Raw genomic sequence first — 17,875 nt, 5'->3', positions numbered from 1 at the left:
CTTCGCCAAGCCGGACTCGCCATCTTTGGCGAAGAATTCAACGAAATCACACTTCAGTTGAAGTCTAGAGTGCAACTAGTAAGCCGGAAAGTGGGCGTGATGCTCACCTAGTCAGCGCAGCAATCATTTAGAATGCAGGAGGGCTGAAATTGACGGTGTCAGGCAGCATCTTTCACATGAACGCGATCCATTTCGGTCGTTGGCGTCGGTGTTGCCAAGATCGTGGCCGGTATCCATTGCCACAACGTACTTCAAGTTCATATTATGACTGTGGTCTACCTATGCGCGATTGCTTTCTCCTCGGTTCCTCACCAGAGCCTTTTTGGTCTTCCGTTTGTCCTTTGAGTCTCGAGAATCTCGAACTCCCACAATCCTTATTACTGTCTTCTTGACAGAGCCTCTCGTTTAAGCCGTTCCCGCCAATATGGCGTCCACGCTCTTTCATACCCGGTCTTTGCCGGCCATCACCCTGACATTCACTCTTTTCACTTCGATAACCCTCGGAAGCCAGCTGTTCACCACCAACACTGTGCCAGAGGGGCTAAGCGCAGGATGTTCTAATGCTCTCGTGGCCGATATCCCTTGCGGGAACGGCATCACCCTGTTCACCAGAGGGGAGTATTATCCCCTCACAGACTTAAAAGCGCTTTGCGTGGACTCTTGTGCCTCTGCACTCGAGGCCTACCACGTCGATGTGGTTTCCAGTTGCGCTGCAGATAACTGGCCCGAAGAGATGGAGGTCGACATGCCGCTCGTTATGATCAGCGAGCTGCTGAGATATAACTACAACCTGACATGCCTGACGGACAGCGGCCGCTTTTGCAATAATGTTGCCGCCGCTTTCGCTGCCTCACGCGATCCGGAGGCGGCGAATGTACAAGGTGCTCTGCCTGCCGGCGGCGACTTTGGTGACTACGTGCCGTCTGATACGTGCGACGGCTGCTTGGTGAAGAACCTTCGGTTCCAAGCCGGATCTCCTTACTTTGACGGACCAAGGCTGCAGGCTCAGTCAGTCTACGAGTCTCGCACGGCTGATTGTGGCATCACGGGAGCACCTCTCGTCACTACCACGATCAGTCTGTTCACGTAAGTATTCGTTCTCTTATCGAAATAAATTACCACGACGCGAGGTGTTCAACACATCACAAAATTTTGGAGATAGGAGAACGTTAGCTGACAAACCGTCCGTAGACAAACAACAGCGGCTCCGACGCCCACGCCGACCTGCACAGGGAAGACTTACTCCATTCAGCCAGGGGACGATTGTAATTCCATCTCCGTAGCACAGAGCATTGGAACGGAGTGGCTCCTCTGGGACAACGACTTGCTGGCATTCTGTCACCAGTTCCCTACCGAAGGAGAACTTTGCCTGGTCAACACTTGTGATATCTACACGGTTGTTGAATCTGACACCTGTGACAAGATTGCAAAGGCTCACGGCATGACTGTGACTCAGCTACTATCTTGGAATCCTGTAGGTATTCCCTGTTTCTACATGAACGTGGGTTTGTAAAGGAGACTAACTGGCGCAAGTCAATCAACTCTGGATTCTATAATCTCAATCAAACCATTGGCCATCAAATCTGCGTGTCGGTTCCGGGGACTCCTTATGTGGAGCCATTGCAGACAACTTTGCAGCCCTCAATTCCCCTGACTGCTGCGCCGGTTCCCACGAATGTTGCGGCCGAGACGAACACATATTGCGGCAGATACTACACTGCTATCCTTGGAGACTATTGCAACTTAATTGTTATGAAATTCGGAATTTCCATGGACGACTTCTTATTCCTCAATCCCGCAATTAACGAGAACTGTACCAACTTGTACGCCGAGGAGTCATACTGCGTGCAGCCCGTCGGAGACTGTAAGTTTATCCAGACTCACATGCTTTCTTGCTCTGAGTAAGTTCTAATCGGAGGTGCCTAGTAAACACGTACACCGGAAAGCCCGGACACATCACCTTCGCGATCACCATGACGGGAACCGTCGAAGACTCTGCAACAACGCTGCCTGACAATATCTGGACGGCTCCAACTCCCACGACGACTCTGCTTCCCATTGCTACCGGAACAAGGAAGGATTGCTACCACTATCTAACGGGAGACGACTGGCAGAAAGACATGACCGGAATGTACTTGGCATCCAACTGCGCTCTTGCCGCCGAGGTCTTTGACGTTACCCTAGAAGACCTCGAAGTCTGGAACCCGAGTACGTCTCATTCATACTTGAACACTATGCGAGCGCAGTCCTCGCTAATCACATTCCTTGGTAGTACTCGGAAACGCATCCGATGATGGATGCTCATTCGAGAGCGGTTTCCGCTATTGTGCAAAATGGTACACTGGCTCAAAGAAGTTCACAAACCCGGATCCGCTGGACTCAAGCTTACCGGCTCGGGTGAGTAAATGTTCCTCTCTGTCTATGAACCTCAGTTCAAATCACTGACTTCTTACTCAGGATGAAATGACAGAAAACTGCACTCAAATTGTTGAGGTTGATACCAACGGTAGCCCTTCATGTTCAGAGATTTTGAGTGAATGGTCTCTGACCATCGCTCAATTCTATGCGTGGAACCCAAGTGTAGGCCCAGAGTGCGGTGGTATGTGGGCAGGTAAGAGATCCAACAAGTTTCTAAGCCCAGAAATAGTGGCATATAGAGAAGCAGAAGAGACTAACTCTCACACAGGGTACTACTACTGCATCAAAACCTCAGATTTCGTGGAACCGTCAGCGACAGCAACCATTACGACTTCAACATCAGCAATCGCTTCGTCGACCGCAGGCCCAACACCTCCTGCAGCAACTCACGACGGCCAACCAGCTAATTGCAACAAGTGGCATGTGGTCACTGGTAAGTCGAATTTTCTGACAATTTGAATCGATTGACTCTTACACATTCTGAACAGACGGCGACTGCTCCACGGTCGAGGCGGAGTACGGTCTCACGCATGCCCAGTTTCTGGCTCTGAACCCTGCTGTATCAGAAGACTGCCTCACAAACTTCTGGGGTGGTTACGCATACTGCGTCGGTACGAGCGACAGCGTGACCACCACCGGCGGCTCGGGGGTAACCTCCACTTCGGCGCCGGTATCCACTCCGACTCCCACCAACGGCCCCGTTGCGGCACCGTCGCCAAATCAGGCGGGCAACGCGATCGCAACGTGTAACAAGTACGCCCAGGCTCCATCAGGCGACTGGTGTTCAGCCTTCATCGAGAGGTACGGTCTCGCGGCTGCAGACTTTTACAGTTGGAATACGGTGCTCGGAACCAACGGTGAAAATTGTGGCACCAGCTTCTGGGGGACTTATTGGTACTGTATTGGTGTTGCGGCGTAAGATCTTAGTCCCAGCCCCATAGTCTTCTAATTGCCCCTTGAAACCACATCTATCACAAAGAATCCATGCGGATGATATCCGTGCTTTCTTACTAGGCGGGTATGCGGCAACTCCTTCGCTCCATATTGCTGATCAGTAAAAACAACCAATCTAGTTGCTTTTGCAGTTCCTTTCAACACTTGTGAGACCAACCTAGGTAGTCGCCTAGGACCTTGCCAAAAGGTTGTGAAAGGCAACGTGATAGTTGCCTTACCTGCACCGTAATTTCTTTCGGGCTAGATGACTGTGATGTGTTATGATTATCAGCTAAACAGCATCGTACTGATGTGACATCGTCTGCGAGTGTTTGAACCATATGTCTTGGCACATTACGAGCTTGACGTTTATAACGCTCTCGGGAACAGCCAAGCAACTTGAAACCGGCTGCTTTATGTTATCAACTCAATCTGTTGCTCTACTCTACAGATTGCAATTATTCTTAGTCTCAGACTCCTGACCGTTGTCGAAGCCGAAATCAATACTCTACAAACATTATTATCGGAATCATTTATGCTCCCGTCACAGTCCTCCACTTCCAGATGTTCCACTAAATAGGTTGCTGATTCATCAGCCTCCATTCTCCCTCTGATTCATTCCCTTTCACTATTCTCAGATCACTTAAGAGGGCATGGCTCAAAGGTATGCATCACCTCTAGCTAGTCCTTCTACTGCGCCAGGAAATGATTCAAGGCCACTTTCTCAAGTCCGTCAGTGTAGAGTTGCAACACTCCCCATGACTCTGCGCTCTTTCAATCTAGTGTTGTAAACGCTTGGTCTTGTTTTTGCTGTGGTGCCCTAAGCTCTTCCGGGTATGGTCTGTTTTCGATGCGTATGTGCAAGGCAGCTCTTATTCAGACCTGTCCCTCAAGGTGATCACGTAATGCACTGTAAGATATATTGACAAGACGATTCGCATGATCGACTTTACTTTGTGTTACCCATATGGCTATAGGAATAGCAAGCACATCAATGCTGCAGCACAAAAGGTCCAGAGCCGGCAGTTAAGGAGCGGGGTACCTAGGTAAGGAAGGAAGAACTTTGTCATTCAGCCGTCAGCACTAAGCAATTTCCAGTATATTCTGGCCTTAGTCAAGCCTGAAGGCCAGGCGTTTCATCCCTGGGGTTTTAATAAGGTCTCGCGTCTCTCCTCTTTCCTTTTTTGAGCAAAACTTCTTCAAGTTTTTCCCGGATCCTCCAGCCGTCAACGCTTCACAATGACTACTCATATCCCCTCTATCTACAGAGCCATCTTCCTCTACTGGGATCCACCGTGCGCGCTCTGGGGCGCGTTCATGTCCTTCTTCACGCGTGACTGGATGCTTGACCAGTTCTTCCTCGAATCCCACACCGGAACGCGCGATGCAGCCCACGACATGCTCCTCTACCAGGGTGGCGGAGCTCTGGTTGGCTGTGCTATCCTCAATGGCATACTTCTACGATACACGCAAGACATTGGAGTATGGAAGATCGCGCAAGCCGCTATTCTAGCTATTGACCTTTCCCTTCTTGCGGGCACCTACGAGGTGTTTGGAAAACAAGGCCGTCTCTCCCCAATGACGTGGCAGGTTGGGGACTGGGTTGGGATGATCATCACGATTGGAGTGACGGTGGCGAGGGTCTCGTTCCTGGCCGAGCTTGGCTTTAAGAAACAGAAGTTGAAATAAAGAATACGAGTGTGACTGTTCAAGTCGAAGGAGATACCTCTTGGTAGCTCATTGAAATCGCGCCAATTAATTTGGCATGAGGAATCGTGGGGCAGGGCAGGTTTGCACGATGAGGAGATATTGGTGATCGAATACCAATGCCATATGACGGCTCATGCGAGTGGTTCACAGGCATCTCGGGAGGTATTAGACATCTTTATATAATGTACTCGACATTACCTACTAAGTTCGACTTTACGTACCTATATAAAATAACAATATATATTACTAGGTCCTCATACACTACCCTACCTCAGGAGTATTCCAGTCTTATCGAAACAAGAATCGTAATTTATGTATATGCAAGCCATTCTGTCACACAGCAAGACGTGGAGTGGTTGGGACATAGTGCAATATTAGACACGTTTTTTTCGAGTTGTTCTTGATGTTATCAATCATTACTGCTTCCCAACACCTTATCACTACATACAGGTTCCCTCATAATCATACCTTGGTCGATCTATAGTGGTCGTATCTGAGTATAGCATTGAGAAGAACCTGCGCTCCGTTACCGCAGTCCGTCGGCGAGCAATACTCAGTAGGGTTGTGGGTTATTCCCTCTCTGCATGGAACGAATATCATCGCCGTGGGCACCATCGTAGAGGTGTGCACACTGTCGTGTCCAGCGCCACTATACATCCTTCTCGTCAGTGATCCGGCCTGTTCTCCGAACAACGACTCGCTTCCCTTCTCGATGCATTCAATACAATCCTTGTCAAAGTTGGCAACCTTGGCATCTGAGTCGACCTTCCAAGAGACAGTGCAACCACGACCACGAGTGCATCCCGCAGTGACTGTTCCAACATTCTCGCCCCTCGCAATGCTCTCAAAATCTCTTCGAAGAATCTCTTCCATTTTGTTGATATTCTCATTCTCACTAGATCGCAGGTCCAGTGAGAAGGTAACGACCCCAGGAACGGTATTTGTGCTTCCGGGCTCCAGGGAGAGGAGGCCAGTGGACGCCAACGATTTGAACTCGGTAGCGACTTGATGTGACCGCAGAATCATTTGCGCACTGGTCAATAGAGCATCGGACCGGTTCTCAAAGTTAGTGGCTCCTGTATGACTGTCTCGGCCCCCGACGGTGATAGTGAACCATTTGCTGGCCTGGACTCCCTGGACAACACCGATACATTGATTGGATGCCTCAAGAATGGGCCCTTGCTCTGAATAATCATGTCAGTATGCGGTCACTTCTCGGCAAGACATCAGATTGCGTACCGATATGAAGCTCGAAATGAGCTGCCATGGGCGTTGCGGTGTAGTGCGCAGGTATGGCGCCCAAGTAACCTATCCTCTTCAGCTCGGACCTGACTGTGACATTTGCATCTTCGATATCAGCGATTCGATGTGTGCTGTTGACATCTGTAATGCCAGCCCACACAGCAGAAGCCATCATGCACTGTGGAAATCTTGCGCCCTCCTCACTGCGTGCTGTAAGCAATTATATCAATGATACCTGACTAAAGCCAGCACTTACTTGGTCCAGTCAACAACACCAACAGGGTACTCGGTTTCGGTTCCAGACTCATGCAGAGCTCTCAAGGCTGCAACTCCTCCGAGAACACCAAGGATACCGTCGTATCTGCCGCCAGCGGGTTGCGTGTCCAGGTGAGAGCCCATGAACGTAGGGTAGCCTTCTCTCCTGCCAGGCCGAATAGCGAAGATGTTGCCCATAGCATCCACCTGCACCTTGCAACCGTACTTCTTGACCTCTTTGATAAACCAATCTCGTACCATTTTATCTGCATCACTCAACGCTAGCCGGGCCATGCCGATCTCGGTCGGGGCGCTATTCCATTGTCAGCTTTTGTGATCTACCTGAAAGCGAGAGGACATGGCGCAGGCATACTCTCCCCATCTCTGTCCCCCTCCCCATTGAGCTGTGAGATGTATATCATCCATCAGCCGTTGCCTATCTATAACCACCGTGGCTACAGGGCTGGCCCGCGACAGAATCTGGGCAGGTGTAGTCATGGTTGCCGTCGTAGACATGTTTGCGGAGCGAAATGCGATGTCCCCTTTTCTTAGGTTCCGCTTATACAACTTGAAGGAAAGATGCAGTCGAATGGCTGTGTGAAGAGGAACAAAATCATGCTAATTTGTGCCTCGATATTTATCTTCTCAAATACATACACGGCTCGATGATCTACCGAGTATGAGCACTAGTAGTTGACTCCTGAACGTATTCTATCGTGGTACCATACCCACAAATTATTCGGCGAATTTGTCTCCACTATGATTCATCAACAGATTCGGCGGATTCTAGTTCCATAGTTTCGGCGAACACGGAACCTGACTGGTCAATTGCTTCTACGCCGGTTCCAAACGACCGCTTATCAACGGCTAATATAGCAGCCTAGATTTGTTATCAAGGCTTATTGTTGAACTGACCCGGCGAAACTTATCAACAGATACGGGTAATGCCGATAAGTTCGTTCAACATCATCGTTGGAGTTATCAACTATGCTGTCTTCAAAAAGGACAGCGGGGTCTCAACTCGAATCTCATCGTCAAGTCCTATCACTTTCACCTCCCAGATACAATAATCATGGAGTACACCAAAGAAGCCAATATCAACTCTGACTTCGTTCCGAGCAACATTACCGATTCACCACCTCCAACCATGGGTGAAAGCTCGATCTTGATCGATCCGGTTCTAGAGAAACGCGCCATCTCAAAATTCGACAAGTACATGATGCCGCAAATGGCGTTGCTCATGCTCATTGCATATCTTGACCGAACTAATATTGGTTTGTGAAAATTGCATCGCGTCCAGTCTTGTGGCCGTTGGTATTAACACGAGCTCTTGGCAGGAAACGCTCGAGTTTTTGGTTTCGAACAAGACTTGGGGCTCGTTGGAACACAGTTCAATGACCTGTCAACCTTGTTCTATCCGACCTACGTCCTCTTCGAGATTCCCTGGGTCATGGCGGTTAAGAAATGGGGAGCTAACGCAGTCCTTGCTGTCGCCATGATCGGATGGAGTGTTGTTACTATCGCAACAGGGTTCATCCACAACTATTACCATGGAATTGCTGTCCGCCTCCTCCTGGGAGTTTTCGAGTCCGGCCTGTTCCCTTGTCTTGCTTTCCTGATTTCGACCGTCTACTCCCGGGCTCAGCAAGCCAAGCGCATTGCCGTGCTTTACGGTGCGATTGCCCTTTCAGGTGCTTTTGGTGGCCTCATTGCCTACGGCATCCAGACAATGGGTTCTAAGGCCGGACTCGAGGCCTGGCGCTGGCTGTTCATCATCGAGGGGTGCATCTCCATCGTGATTGGCCTGGCTCTCTGGGTCACGCTACCGTTCGACTCTGAGAAGGCATGGTTCCTCAACGAAGAGGAGCGCTACGTCATGAGCATGCGTGTCAAGAGAGATGTGGCCTATAAGGGGGAGAGAAAATTCGAGTGGAAGTATGCCAAAATGGCTTTTACGGAGCCCATTATCTACATTGCCGCCATCGGCATGTTCTGCTCGTCCGTTCCGCTATTCGGCTTCACCACCTTTTTGCCTACTCTCATCGTTGGTTTTGGGTAAGTCTCTTTTCTAACTTTTCTCCCAGTGCCAGTGAAAGTATGCATCTCACACATAGTAGATATACTTCCCTCCAGGCGAACTATCTCTCCATCCCGGTGTACGTCTTCGCCTGCCTGTTTCTGTGCCTCGTCGCTTGGCTCTCGGACAAACTCAACAAGCGCGGCATTCTCGCCATGATCGTTCCAATTCCTGTCCTTTTTGGCTATGCGATCGCCGTCGGCACTAGCAACCACGGCGCAGACCTCTTCGCCATGTTCCTCGTTGCTGCTGGTGAGTCCGGTTCGCACCCTACTGAAGCTATCCAGCTCCTAATATGTCATAGGTGTCTATCCTTACAACACCCTTGTTGTCACTTGGGTGACAAATAATCTTCCCACCGACCACGTGCGCTCAATCGGTATCCCTTTGCTCATCTCCATCGCCAACGCCTCGGGAATTCCCTCATCCCAGATTTATCCGAAGAAGGACTCGCCGCGCTACATTATGGGCAACGCAGTCTCGCTCGCTATGGAGGCTATTGCTCTGGTTGCGGTCGGACTCATCCACATCCTCGTCCGTAGGAGAAACGCAAAGCAGGTTGGAAATGTATCTGGAGGTCTCCGGCTCGCGGTGTGAATGTGATCAGTGCTCATTCACTAGTACTGCGGTGCCCCAGGAGAACATGTGAAGGTGCCCGACACAATCTGATACATAGACATATCAAAAGTATCTTGCCATGAGCGCCGGGACTCGCTTGTGCACGTGTTGACCCACAGTTGCCGCTGAGATTTGCAGTGTCGGTCGTCCTAGAAGCCGTTTTGTAGAAACGCTTCAGCAATCATGCTTAGGATAGCGATGTGCAGCAGCTTCTGTAAGGTGGGTCCCAAATTTGATGTGCGCGGATTATGAATGCTGATGAGATCTCGGTAGTTTGCTTCCATCCGTGGGCACGATGCCCAAACGTTTGGGAAACCAGTGTATAGCGAGCATATAACAGTGCAATGTCGACTTCATGTCGAGTCTTTGATTACTTGTGCTACATGTCTGTTAATCCTAAAGATCTTATTCATGTTTGACCAGTACATCGCATCCAACCGGAGAATCCCAAGGCTCATGTCCTCGAAGCTTTGAGACTGGTGTCGCAATATTTGCCGCCACTTGTCGATCAGAATCTTGCACGTTTTTGCGTGCTGCACGCTTGGTGATTGGACAAAGAGTAAGGCAAGAAAGCTTGAGGTTATCGCCCAACCAATGCGAGACCCTAGGTTAGCCCACTGATTAGACATGTGCTTGTAACTGCGTACTTCCTTGCACAAACATGAGGCGTTACTTACAAGCATACCAGAAACCGGCAAAATCCCAAGACATCAGCTCGACGGTGAAGGTGCTGATAATCCTCGCACAGTTTTCGGCAGCACATATAATCAGCTCTATCTCGTTTCGCAGGCTCTCGCCCAGTTCCGGTCCAGTCATGTTGGCATCCGAGCTACTACAAAGATCATCTGTCTGTGAAACTGCATTCGAGACAACTTCCAGGTCGATTTTGCCCAGTGGCCGAAGCAAAGCTCGGTAAAGTAGAATTTCGAGAGTCAGATACGCGAATTTGAGGCAGGCTGCCGAGCTTGGTGCGGCGGGAGCCACCCTCTCGGGATCTATCTTTGGTGTCTTTAAATAGATAGGAAGACTGGCATACCAAAGCTTGAGCTCTTCACGAAGAGGTTTGATAGCCCTGATGGAGCCAGCAAGGTCATCGGCGAGCTTCTCAGTAGCCCGTATCGTGCTGTGCGATTTCTCTCAGCGCATGTAAGCAACAAACAACGGGCATCAGAGGACTTACTAAAGACAACGGTATATATTGTCGGCAATAATGGTCAAAGTTGCGAGTCGCTGTGATATCATACCCTCATCGGACTCATGTGTTGCAAGTCGCAGCTTTTCCGCGAAATCGTTTGCTTTCGTATCATCGCCAAGCCCAAGAAGCCTCTCCTCAACCTCAAAATCCAGTGAAGTGAGCTCCGACACATTCCACTGATCTGGTGCGATTATAGCAGGCCTTCCCAACAAGAGACTTCTCCACGTCGCCTCAGAGAATGTCATCCACCACAAGCGGCGTCGAAGCCGCTTTTCCCACGGCGGTATTGACCATGAACTGCAGTCCAGGTGCAGCGCTAGGCTCGTGGCTAAGCCAACGACAGAGGCGATCATAGACCAGGCGAAGGACGTGTCCGCGGATACATGCTGCACTCCTACTCGGGGTTTATGAAGATACAGTAATGCGCTTGAGATGGTAGATAGTTTCGGGGTATGTAGCGTAGTCTGAATCCCGTCATAGACAATTTGCCATAGTCTTTGGGCGGAAGGTTTCTTGTAGACACTGGAGACGCATAGTATGTCATCGTATGCAGTGAAAGGGAGCGCAGAAGCGTATATAGCGGCCAGCAGATAAGTTGGCAGTGGAGCATGTCCCGGGGACGCAGACTTGAAATGTCCATCAAAGGCAGTCACTATTTGTGACCGAGAAATAACTGGAAATGCTGGGTAAACATATTGTACGAACCTGGACAGTTAGGGTCATGATGCTTGGTGGAAACGGGGCAGGCTTACAATAGAACAAGTCTCCGTCCGACATCTTCACTCACCAAGTCGTTCAGTTCCTTTCTCACTGACTCATAATTATATAAATGATTGGTAGGACCGAGGCGTCTAAGCTCATCACTCAACTCATTTGAAGTTAGAAGGAATTGGACCGGAACATTGTTTTCATCTGATCTGGGATGTCCTGTGACCGAAGAATGGTCGCGATGGAAGGGGGTCCCGCTCTGCGTCCTTCGATATATCACTCGAAGAAACGGAAATTCGTCTGCGTCGTTATACAAGTAATGCCGGAGAAGATAAGGGTCCGACTCTCCCGAGAGACCAAAGTACGCGCTCTGGAACTCAGGTCTTTGGTCGATGGTAAAAGCAGCATCGTTCAGATTAGACGACTGTGCACAGCCATCGTGTGGTTCTGTCGAGAATCTAATCCCGATCTCGTGCGCGGAATTCGCGCCATTTGACGAGGCTTCAAATGTTGGCAGTGGAGCTGCTCGCTCGGGTGTCTCGAAATCATGCTGATGAAGGACTTGAGAATTCGCAAGCGGGATTCCATCAAACTGCATCGGACCAGCGCCAATAGCAGTGCTCGCGAATTGTGTTTCATCTGGCGGAGGGCTGCCCCAGATCCTTTCATCGGTGAAGCCCCCATACATCGCGTCCTCGTCCGCGGGGTGCTGGCTGTAATGGTCATTCGTATGGTCTCCAAGGGAGCCCTGAACAATGTCGCTGGCTAGATCTCCTGGCAGGATTGTTGAAGTGTCGAAGCCGACTCCAGCTTGTCCGAGGTCATCCAACCCGTCGCAATCATTGGGACTACCCCCGGACAGAGAGGCGGTTGCCGACTCATGAGTGAGAGCCGACTCGTGAATGGGATCATCGAGAAAGCTGCAGCGTTCGCCTCGTTTGCGGCACGTTATGCAAGATGTATCTTTTCCCGCGCGGCGGCATGAAGTCTTACGCGCACGGCAAAGCATGCACGGCCGATTCCTCTTTGAACGATATGGCCGGCGTTGCAGGGCGTTGGGTGTAGTCCGCATGAGTGCGAAAGTTGGGTCCATGATGCATGCTTGAACGGGAGACGGTACATACGTCTTTATGCATTCGAGGAGCCACCTCGGTCATTGCCACATTGAATGCTTTGGGCTATTTCAACTGCCGCTTTCTCAATGCATCAGATCGAAGGTTGTACTTTGTCAGTTGTCGGACCAAGGTGGGAAGCAAGACATGGAACGATCACCCTCCCCACGGGGCACTCTTGAGACTCCACAGATAGGCGAATTCTTTTTCCGTAGCAGGCGTCTATCGGCCCATCCGTCATTCCAGTATGTAACTATGCCTTCTAAAGTAGGCCAGTAGAGGCGCGCCCTTACCACTTGTGGATAAACTCATCCCGCCCAAAATATTTTGTAAACCCTTTCTTTTACCACAATAAACTCGGATCCTAGAAATATAGATCACATACATATACTCAAGGCTGACACTGGTCGTATTCCGCCTATGAAGCGTCCTTTGAGGGAAGACAAACTCGAGCTGCCAATTCTAGACGCGGAAGTCGTGTAGTAATCAGTCGATTTGATGGAGCTGTTCGTGCAGCTCTTTGTCTCTAATAGCCTTGAGTGACTAGGTATCTCGGTAGGTACTTTGGGGGATGCCCCGCGAGGTGCACTTCTGGCTTGTTGAGCCTGTAGGGCAGCATACCAGGACACCCTTGGTGTCGTCCCCGCTTCCCCTAAAGAGTCGGTAAGAAATATGATCAGCCAATTTTCAACTTTTTTCAGCGACCAATATGCTGAAAGGGGTTAGATGCGAGCGAATTACGCATCCGCTCCTGTCATAGGCCACCATCTCCTCCCTATCAGGGCACCTCATGTCAACCAGCTCGGCACAGCCGTCCTCCTTGCGAACCTTACAGTCCTGACCGTTTTCGAGTTTGGTTGTCTCGGCCACATTGCTACTGGTCATCTGGAGCGCTTCAATCTTGGAAGTGTCGGGGTGGGCAACCTGGTTGAAAGTGGCCAAGGGTGCTGGGATATCCAGCAGTTGTATAGCGTGCCCGATTTCGCCACTTTGCTATCATGGAAACCAGCCTTAGGTTCAAGCTGCGAGAGCTTGTGGCCAGACTATGCTGTGGGCGTCGGTGTCTAAAAGAGTCCTGAATCTATATCCACTGTCTTGGGAGCTTAGTTAGTGGTACCACTAGTTCTGCAGGGAGATATTTCTCGAACCTCCTTGGCTCAATATGTGCGAGACCAACTTATCAATGACTCTTTTCCAGTTCATTGCAAAAGAGACTGATCTTGCCTTACTAACACCGGCACCTTTACTGATGAGACGACATTCAAGTGAAGCTTTTGCTATTTGTTCCGTGGGAGATTGGCATCTCAACAATCCATGACGCTGGCAGGCTAACTTGGGAGCAAGTGAATTTTAAACGGCCGACAGGTAAATGAACGTACTGCAGCTTGATTCTAACCTCCAAGTCTTGTGTTTAGCGCTGGTGGCTTGTCTTTGATGTTGCGATCAAACCAATTAACCAGCTCGGAGTCCCTGGCGCAGACGAGAATCTGTGCTCGATTTGAGGGGGCATTTCCCCACGTTTTCTCAACTCCAACACATGTGGGTATTGCAATTTCAACACTTGGCTGATTGGCTAAGATTACCACCATGTGGAGACGAGCTGTCTTTAGGGCTGATTCCACCTGGGGACGTCGACCAGACTCTGCCGGGCTTTAACTCTTCTCCGCAACATCACCCGACCTTTCGGAATAGAGGTATCCCATCACTTGTGCAACTGGACTTGTGCAACTCTTCTGTCAGCAGCCGACTGCGGATCGGTAACAAGTACCGACATGGAAATTGTTTGGCAGGCCTCTGCGAGCCAGAACGCTAAACGCTCTTCCCAAGATAAGTCTATATAATTCCTCCTGTGTCCATGTCCTCTCGGCAAAATCACTCCCAACTAACCCAAGCCATTCACCCTGTCAAGGCTGCCGTGCACGAAAGAAACGGTGCTATCATGTCGGTGTCACCGAAAGACCATACGCCGCCAGACGCGGCGACAGGTCAATCACAGACCCGGTTGACCAGGCATCGAATACTCGAGACTCGAGTCCTAGTCCGAGCCGTGTCAGTCTGTACAACCCAGAATCCGTCTTGACAGATCTTTCTATGGATTCTACAGGGGCAAGACTTGCGGACAAGGCTGGCACTTGCCAAGTGCATTCACGTCGCAAAGAGAAAGACTTGAATACATCTGAAGAAGGTATTTCTCTAGAGGAAAGATCTCTTCGCCAGCGCAATTGGTACGATCGCCACCGTCTCAATTCCAGGCGGCCTGAAATTTCAGACAATCAACGAAGATATCTTGAGGAAGAGGGTGCTTACCTCGAATTGCCAAAGTCGACGACTGACATCCTTCTGCCAATTTACAACATGCTCTTAGATGACCTCATTCCAGTACTAGATGGGGCTGCAATATTTCGGGACTACAGTAACGGGCAGGCATCCATATTTCTCCTCAGAGCAGTCTCTCTCATTGCCTGTAAATTCTGACAGGCAGCCCCATTTCTGAGAATTTGTGAGGATGGCGCTATCCTGGATCAGAGACATTTTGCTTCTATATTACTCAAAGGTCTTGATGTCTCTATCAAGGCAGATCTCGAGCCCGACCGGATCACCAAAGTTCAAATTTTAGCCTTGATGCACCTACACAACGACGGCTTGAGTGGACTAGACCGCTCCTCAGGGTATCTTTCCCAGGCTATATCCGAAGCGTGGGCAATCTCACTGCACGTAAAGGTTCCCGTTAATTCCGACCAGGAGCGTTGCGATTTTTTGTGGTGGACACTACGAAATTTTGATCGGCTGAACAAGCCCGTCATGGGCGCTGCTCCGTTCATGATTGATGATACAGACATTGGAGTTGAACGCATTGCTCCCCGAAAGGATCACTACCGGTCCCAGCTAATGGCCATATCTCTCTCTCTCGGAGATTTGATGAAAACGGCAACTAGGATTTACAAAGCTAGCTCAACAGCAACGGACGACGACTTTGATGCATTTCCGACATTCTCTGAGCTGACCACTAATGTTTGCATGGATGGGTTCCAGAGATCCCACAGATGTAAGTAACTCTGGAGCTTGAAGTAAAGCGTTGTGACTTTCTCTGATTCTAGTCTCTTAGTGTACTTACAAATTTGGTACCACGTCGCCGCGATGCTCTCCTGTCGCTATAGCGGGCCGAAGAGCGTCCAGTATCAGCGACGACTATCTTCTGCTGATAGTGTACTGCGCATCGTCTGTCTGGAAGAGCCTGCCAATCTCCCGCCTCTTCCTCTTGTACCTTATGCTATGTCAATGTCTACCACGGTGGTCTATCGCGCTCTTAGGGATGGCGAGCGAGCACCAGAAGAAGCGTACAAAGATCTTGGAGCATGTTACGATAACCTCGTCATCCTCAGTCGACTTTGGACCAGTGCAAAGGGAGTTGCTAGGTTAGTGAGGCGTCTGCAACAATTTACCAGGCCCAGTGCACCTCCCATTCGAACCACAGAGGGCGCCCCGTGCACTTGCGACGACACACATCAACACGCAAACGTCACTAGGAACCCAATCAGCAACTTGAATAACCTTCAACGACATGGACCAACCCAAGATGTGACTGGAAGCTCAGTGTCACCTGTTTCGAGCTTGGTGCAGCCCAGTGAGGCCTTTCTGCCACCAGATGAATCCACAGATGATGATGGTCAATCGGGTCACCGGGCTGCCACTTGGTTCGTTGATGGGCTATCTTATTCTCATTTTGACAGGGCCTTTTATGATTTCTTCGATTACGGCATGCCCAGCCTTTTTCGCGATTTGGCAACCTGGGATTTTCTCCAATCAGACGCGAATGATGATCTAGAAGTTTCATCATTAAACCATTAGATACTCACGAACCTAACCACTTCTTACGAAGAAACCCCTTCTTATCTTGATGCTTTCGTAGCCTGATGCCTTTCAAAACAATCCTTGAATCTCCGGCTACCATGTTGTCAAGTTCTAAAGCTGGCTATTGATTGTTGGACTAAGGACAACTCCTATAAGAACTGCGTCCCGAGCAGCAGAGCATCGTATACCAATGCCTGAAAACCCTGAGTCTCAATCACAGCACCAAAACTGATTTGATTGTCAGCAGGAACATCGCCCGTTCGTCCATAGCTTGGCTTACCCATGACATTTAATGCCCTCCATCAATCTGTCAGCAAGCGCCCATAATCTTCGCAGCTCGATGCCGCCAAAGTGAGGTTGGCTCCGTATGTACTCCCACGCTTGGGCTGGCGTCATCTCCCCGTCGAAGCAAACGTGCGGAGAGAGAGCTAGGATCCGTTCCAAGATATCTCGGGGTGCGTCTTGGTACGACGGAATACCAACATGACCTTTCTCGTTCGATCCGGATTGGTCTGCATATAAAGAGATAGTTCTCGCCGACACTGTCAAAACGTGACCCGTTGAGTCATCAGGCTTCTTGAGGTCACCATGAATATGTTCAAGGCAAGGACTTTCAAGCCTTAAATGGAGTCAGCGAATATGCAACTTACTAAGACGAGATTGTCGACTTAAGATCGACGCATTGTGGCATGGCTGTGCTCTCACCTCAGAACAAACTCCATACCTGCTGCGATCAAGTCAACCTCGCACATTCGGCTGTCGTCAAAATCATACATATTAACCGCTCTGTTAGTCTTCAACCACGGAAGCTCTGTTCCTTGCTTTTCGGTGTATTGGTGACTCGACAGAGCGTCTGTTGCCGTTTGGAGGTCATTGGCAACAATATCAGCCGTCGTGTTGAGTTCCGCCTGGAGTGGGTTTTTGTCAACCGTTCGACCGTCTTCTGATTCTTTTTCCGAAGTTTTCAAAAGTTCGGTGGCTCTCAATCCGGCCAAGAATTCGCCCGTTCTAGAATGAGATAAGTTGTGAATTCCACCGTCATTTTTGCTGGTTAAGCTGTCCCCGAAAGCGGCAGGAATACCGATACCATGGCGAGAAAGCATCCCTGTTAACGACTCGAGAGCAGCGTACATCTGCTCGCATCGGATCATAAGTTCAGCTTCTCTGTTTCGGGCTCTTTCGACCTCTTGTTCGAGCGACTTGGTGTACTTGTCCTTGCGGTCACGGTACGACCTAAATACAGAATTACAAAATCGCCTCAGCGCTGATACAGATGCATTCTCATACCGTTGTGCACTTCGAAGTTGTGCTCGCCGCTTCTCCACGGGGTCTTTCTTGGCCTCTGCGACGCACTTAGCTTTCGGACAACGATGTAGTCACACACAGAAAGCTGCACGACACGCGTGCGCATTTCTGTGCTGGCTCAATTCCATGGACGAACCTCCAGGATTGAAGATACGGAATATCTTGCTGCTCATCCTGATGCAAATGGACAACACGGAGCCTGGGATTGTTTCAAAAGATCGACGGATAGGTGAAGCTGTGTCGTAAGTCAACATACCCACTTCCTGGCACCCCCCTGTTTCTGGCACCCACAAAAACGCGAAAATCCACCACAACCCAATGCCCACCCCCAACCTCCTTTTATCACAACATTTTCAATTCGCGTCCAAATGGGCTCATCTTTTGCACATGTCTTCTTCTATATATAATGCCTCAATATACCGAAGATCAGCTTCGTCAGGCTCTCGAGGA

The 17,875-nt window shown here is 49.9% G+C and overlaps 7 protein-coding genes across 7 annotated transcripts; 4 read left to right on the top strand and 3 right to left on the bottom strand.

Moving 5' to 3' along the window:
- Window positions 1-424: 424 nt before the first annotated feature.
- CTAM01_16532 (LysM domain-containing protein) lies at window positions 425-3,337 on the top strand (the record flags this gene model as incomplete). Its single annotated transcript, XM_060532525.1, has 8 exons — window positions 425-1,086; window positions 1,192-1,474; window positions 1,534-1,864; window positions 1,927-2,208; window positions 2,273-2,397; window positions 2,458-2,611; window positions 2,687-2,851; window positions 2,907-3,337. The coding sequence occupies 8 exons, from the start codon at window positions 425-427 to the stop codon at window positions 3,335-3,337; spliced, it is 2,433 nt and encodes an 810-aa protein (XP_060372899.1).
- Window positions 3,338-4,590: 1,253 nt separating this feature from the next.
- CTAM01_16531 (uncharacterized protein) lies at window positions 4,591-5,040 on the top strand (the record flags this gene model as incomplete). The annotated part of the gene is made up of 1 exon (XM_060532524.1): window positions 4,591-5,040. One exon carries the CDS (start codon window positions 4,591-4,593, stop codon window positions 5,038-5,040), a length of 450 nt encoding a protein of 149 aa, XP_060372898.1.
- A 483-nt stretch (window positions 5,041-5,523) lies between these two features.
- Window positions 5,524-7,074, bottom strand: CTAM01_16530 (uncharacterized protein; the record flags this gene model as incomplete). Its single annotated transcript, XM_060532523.1, has 4 exons — window positions 5,524-6,245; window positions 6,301-6,506; window positions 6,560-6,871; window positions 6,932-7,074. The coding sequence occupies 4 exons, from the start codon at window positions 7,072-7,074 to the stop codon at window positions 5,524-5,526; spliced, it is 1,383 nt and encodes a 460-aa protein (XP_060372897.1).
- A 556-nt stretch (window positions 7,075-7,630) lies between these two features.
- CTAM01_16529 (uncharacterized protein) lies at window positions 7,631-9,232 on the top strand (the record flags this gene model as incomplete). Its single annotated transcript, XM_060532522.1, has 4 exons — window positions 7,631-7,832; window positions 7,896-8,613; window positions 8,676-8,887; window positions 8,940-9,232. The coding sequence occupies 4 exons, from the start codon at window positions 7,631-7,633 to the stop codon at window positions 9,230-9,232; spliced, it is 1,425 nt and encodes a 474-aa protein (XP_060372896.1).
- A 374-nt stretch (window positions 9,233-9,606) lies between these two features.
- Window positions 9,607-12,256, bottom strand: CTAM01_16528 (fungal specific transcription factor; the record flags this gene model as incomplete). Its single annotated transcript, XM_060532521.1, has 5 exons — window positions 9,607-9,857; window positions 9,931-10,376; window positions 10,434-10,842; window positions 11,514-12,076; window positions 12,150-12,256. 5 exons carry the CDS (start codon window positions 12,254-12,256, stop codon window positions 9,607-9,609), a joined length of 1,776 nt encoding a protein of 591 aa, XP_060372895.1.
- Window positions 12,257-14,890: 2,634 nt separating this feature from the next.
- Window positions 14,891-16,117, top strand: CTAM01_16527 (uncharacterized protein; the record flags this gene model as incomplete). Its single annotated transcript, XM_060532520.1, has 2 exons — window positions 14,891-15,314; window positions 15,375-16,117. 2 exons carry the CDS (start codon window positions 14,891-14,893, stop codon window positions 16,115-16,117), a joined length of 1,167 nt encoding a protein of 388 aa, XP_060372894.1.
- Window positions 16,118-16,269: 152 nt separating this feature from the next.
- Window positions 16,270-17,598, bottom strand: CTAM01_16526 (uncharacterized protein; the record flags this gene model as incomplete). Its single annotated transcript, XM_060532519.1, has 5 exons — window positions 16,270-16,348; window positions 16,401-16,739; window positions 16,826-17,353; window positions 17,408-17,477; window positions 17,562-17,598. The coding sequence occupies 5 exons, from the start codon at window positions 17,596-17,598 to the stop codon at window positions 16,270-16,272; spliced, it is 1,053 nt and encodes a 350-aa protein (XP_060372893.1).
- Window positions 17,599-17,875: the final 277 nt, after the last annotated feature.

The sequence above is a fragment of the Colletotrichum tamarilloi genome (assembly GCF_030869305.1).
Source record: "Colletotrichum tamarilloi strain Tom-12 chromosome Unknown Scaffold_232.1, whole genome shotgun sequence".
Taxonomy (NCBI): Eukaryota; Fungi; Ascomycota; class Sordariomycetes; order Glomerellales; family Glomerellaceae; genus Colletotrichum; species Colletotrichum tamarilloi.
This window is presented reverse-complemented; position numbering and strand designations above follow the sequence as displayed.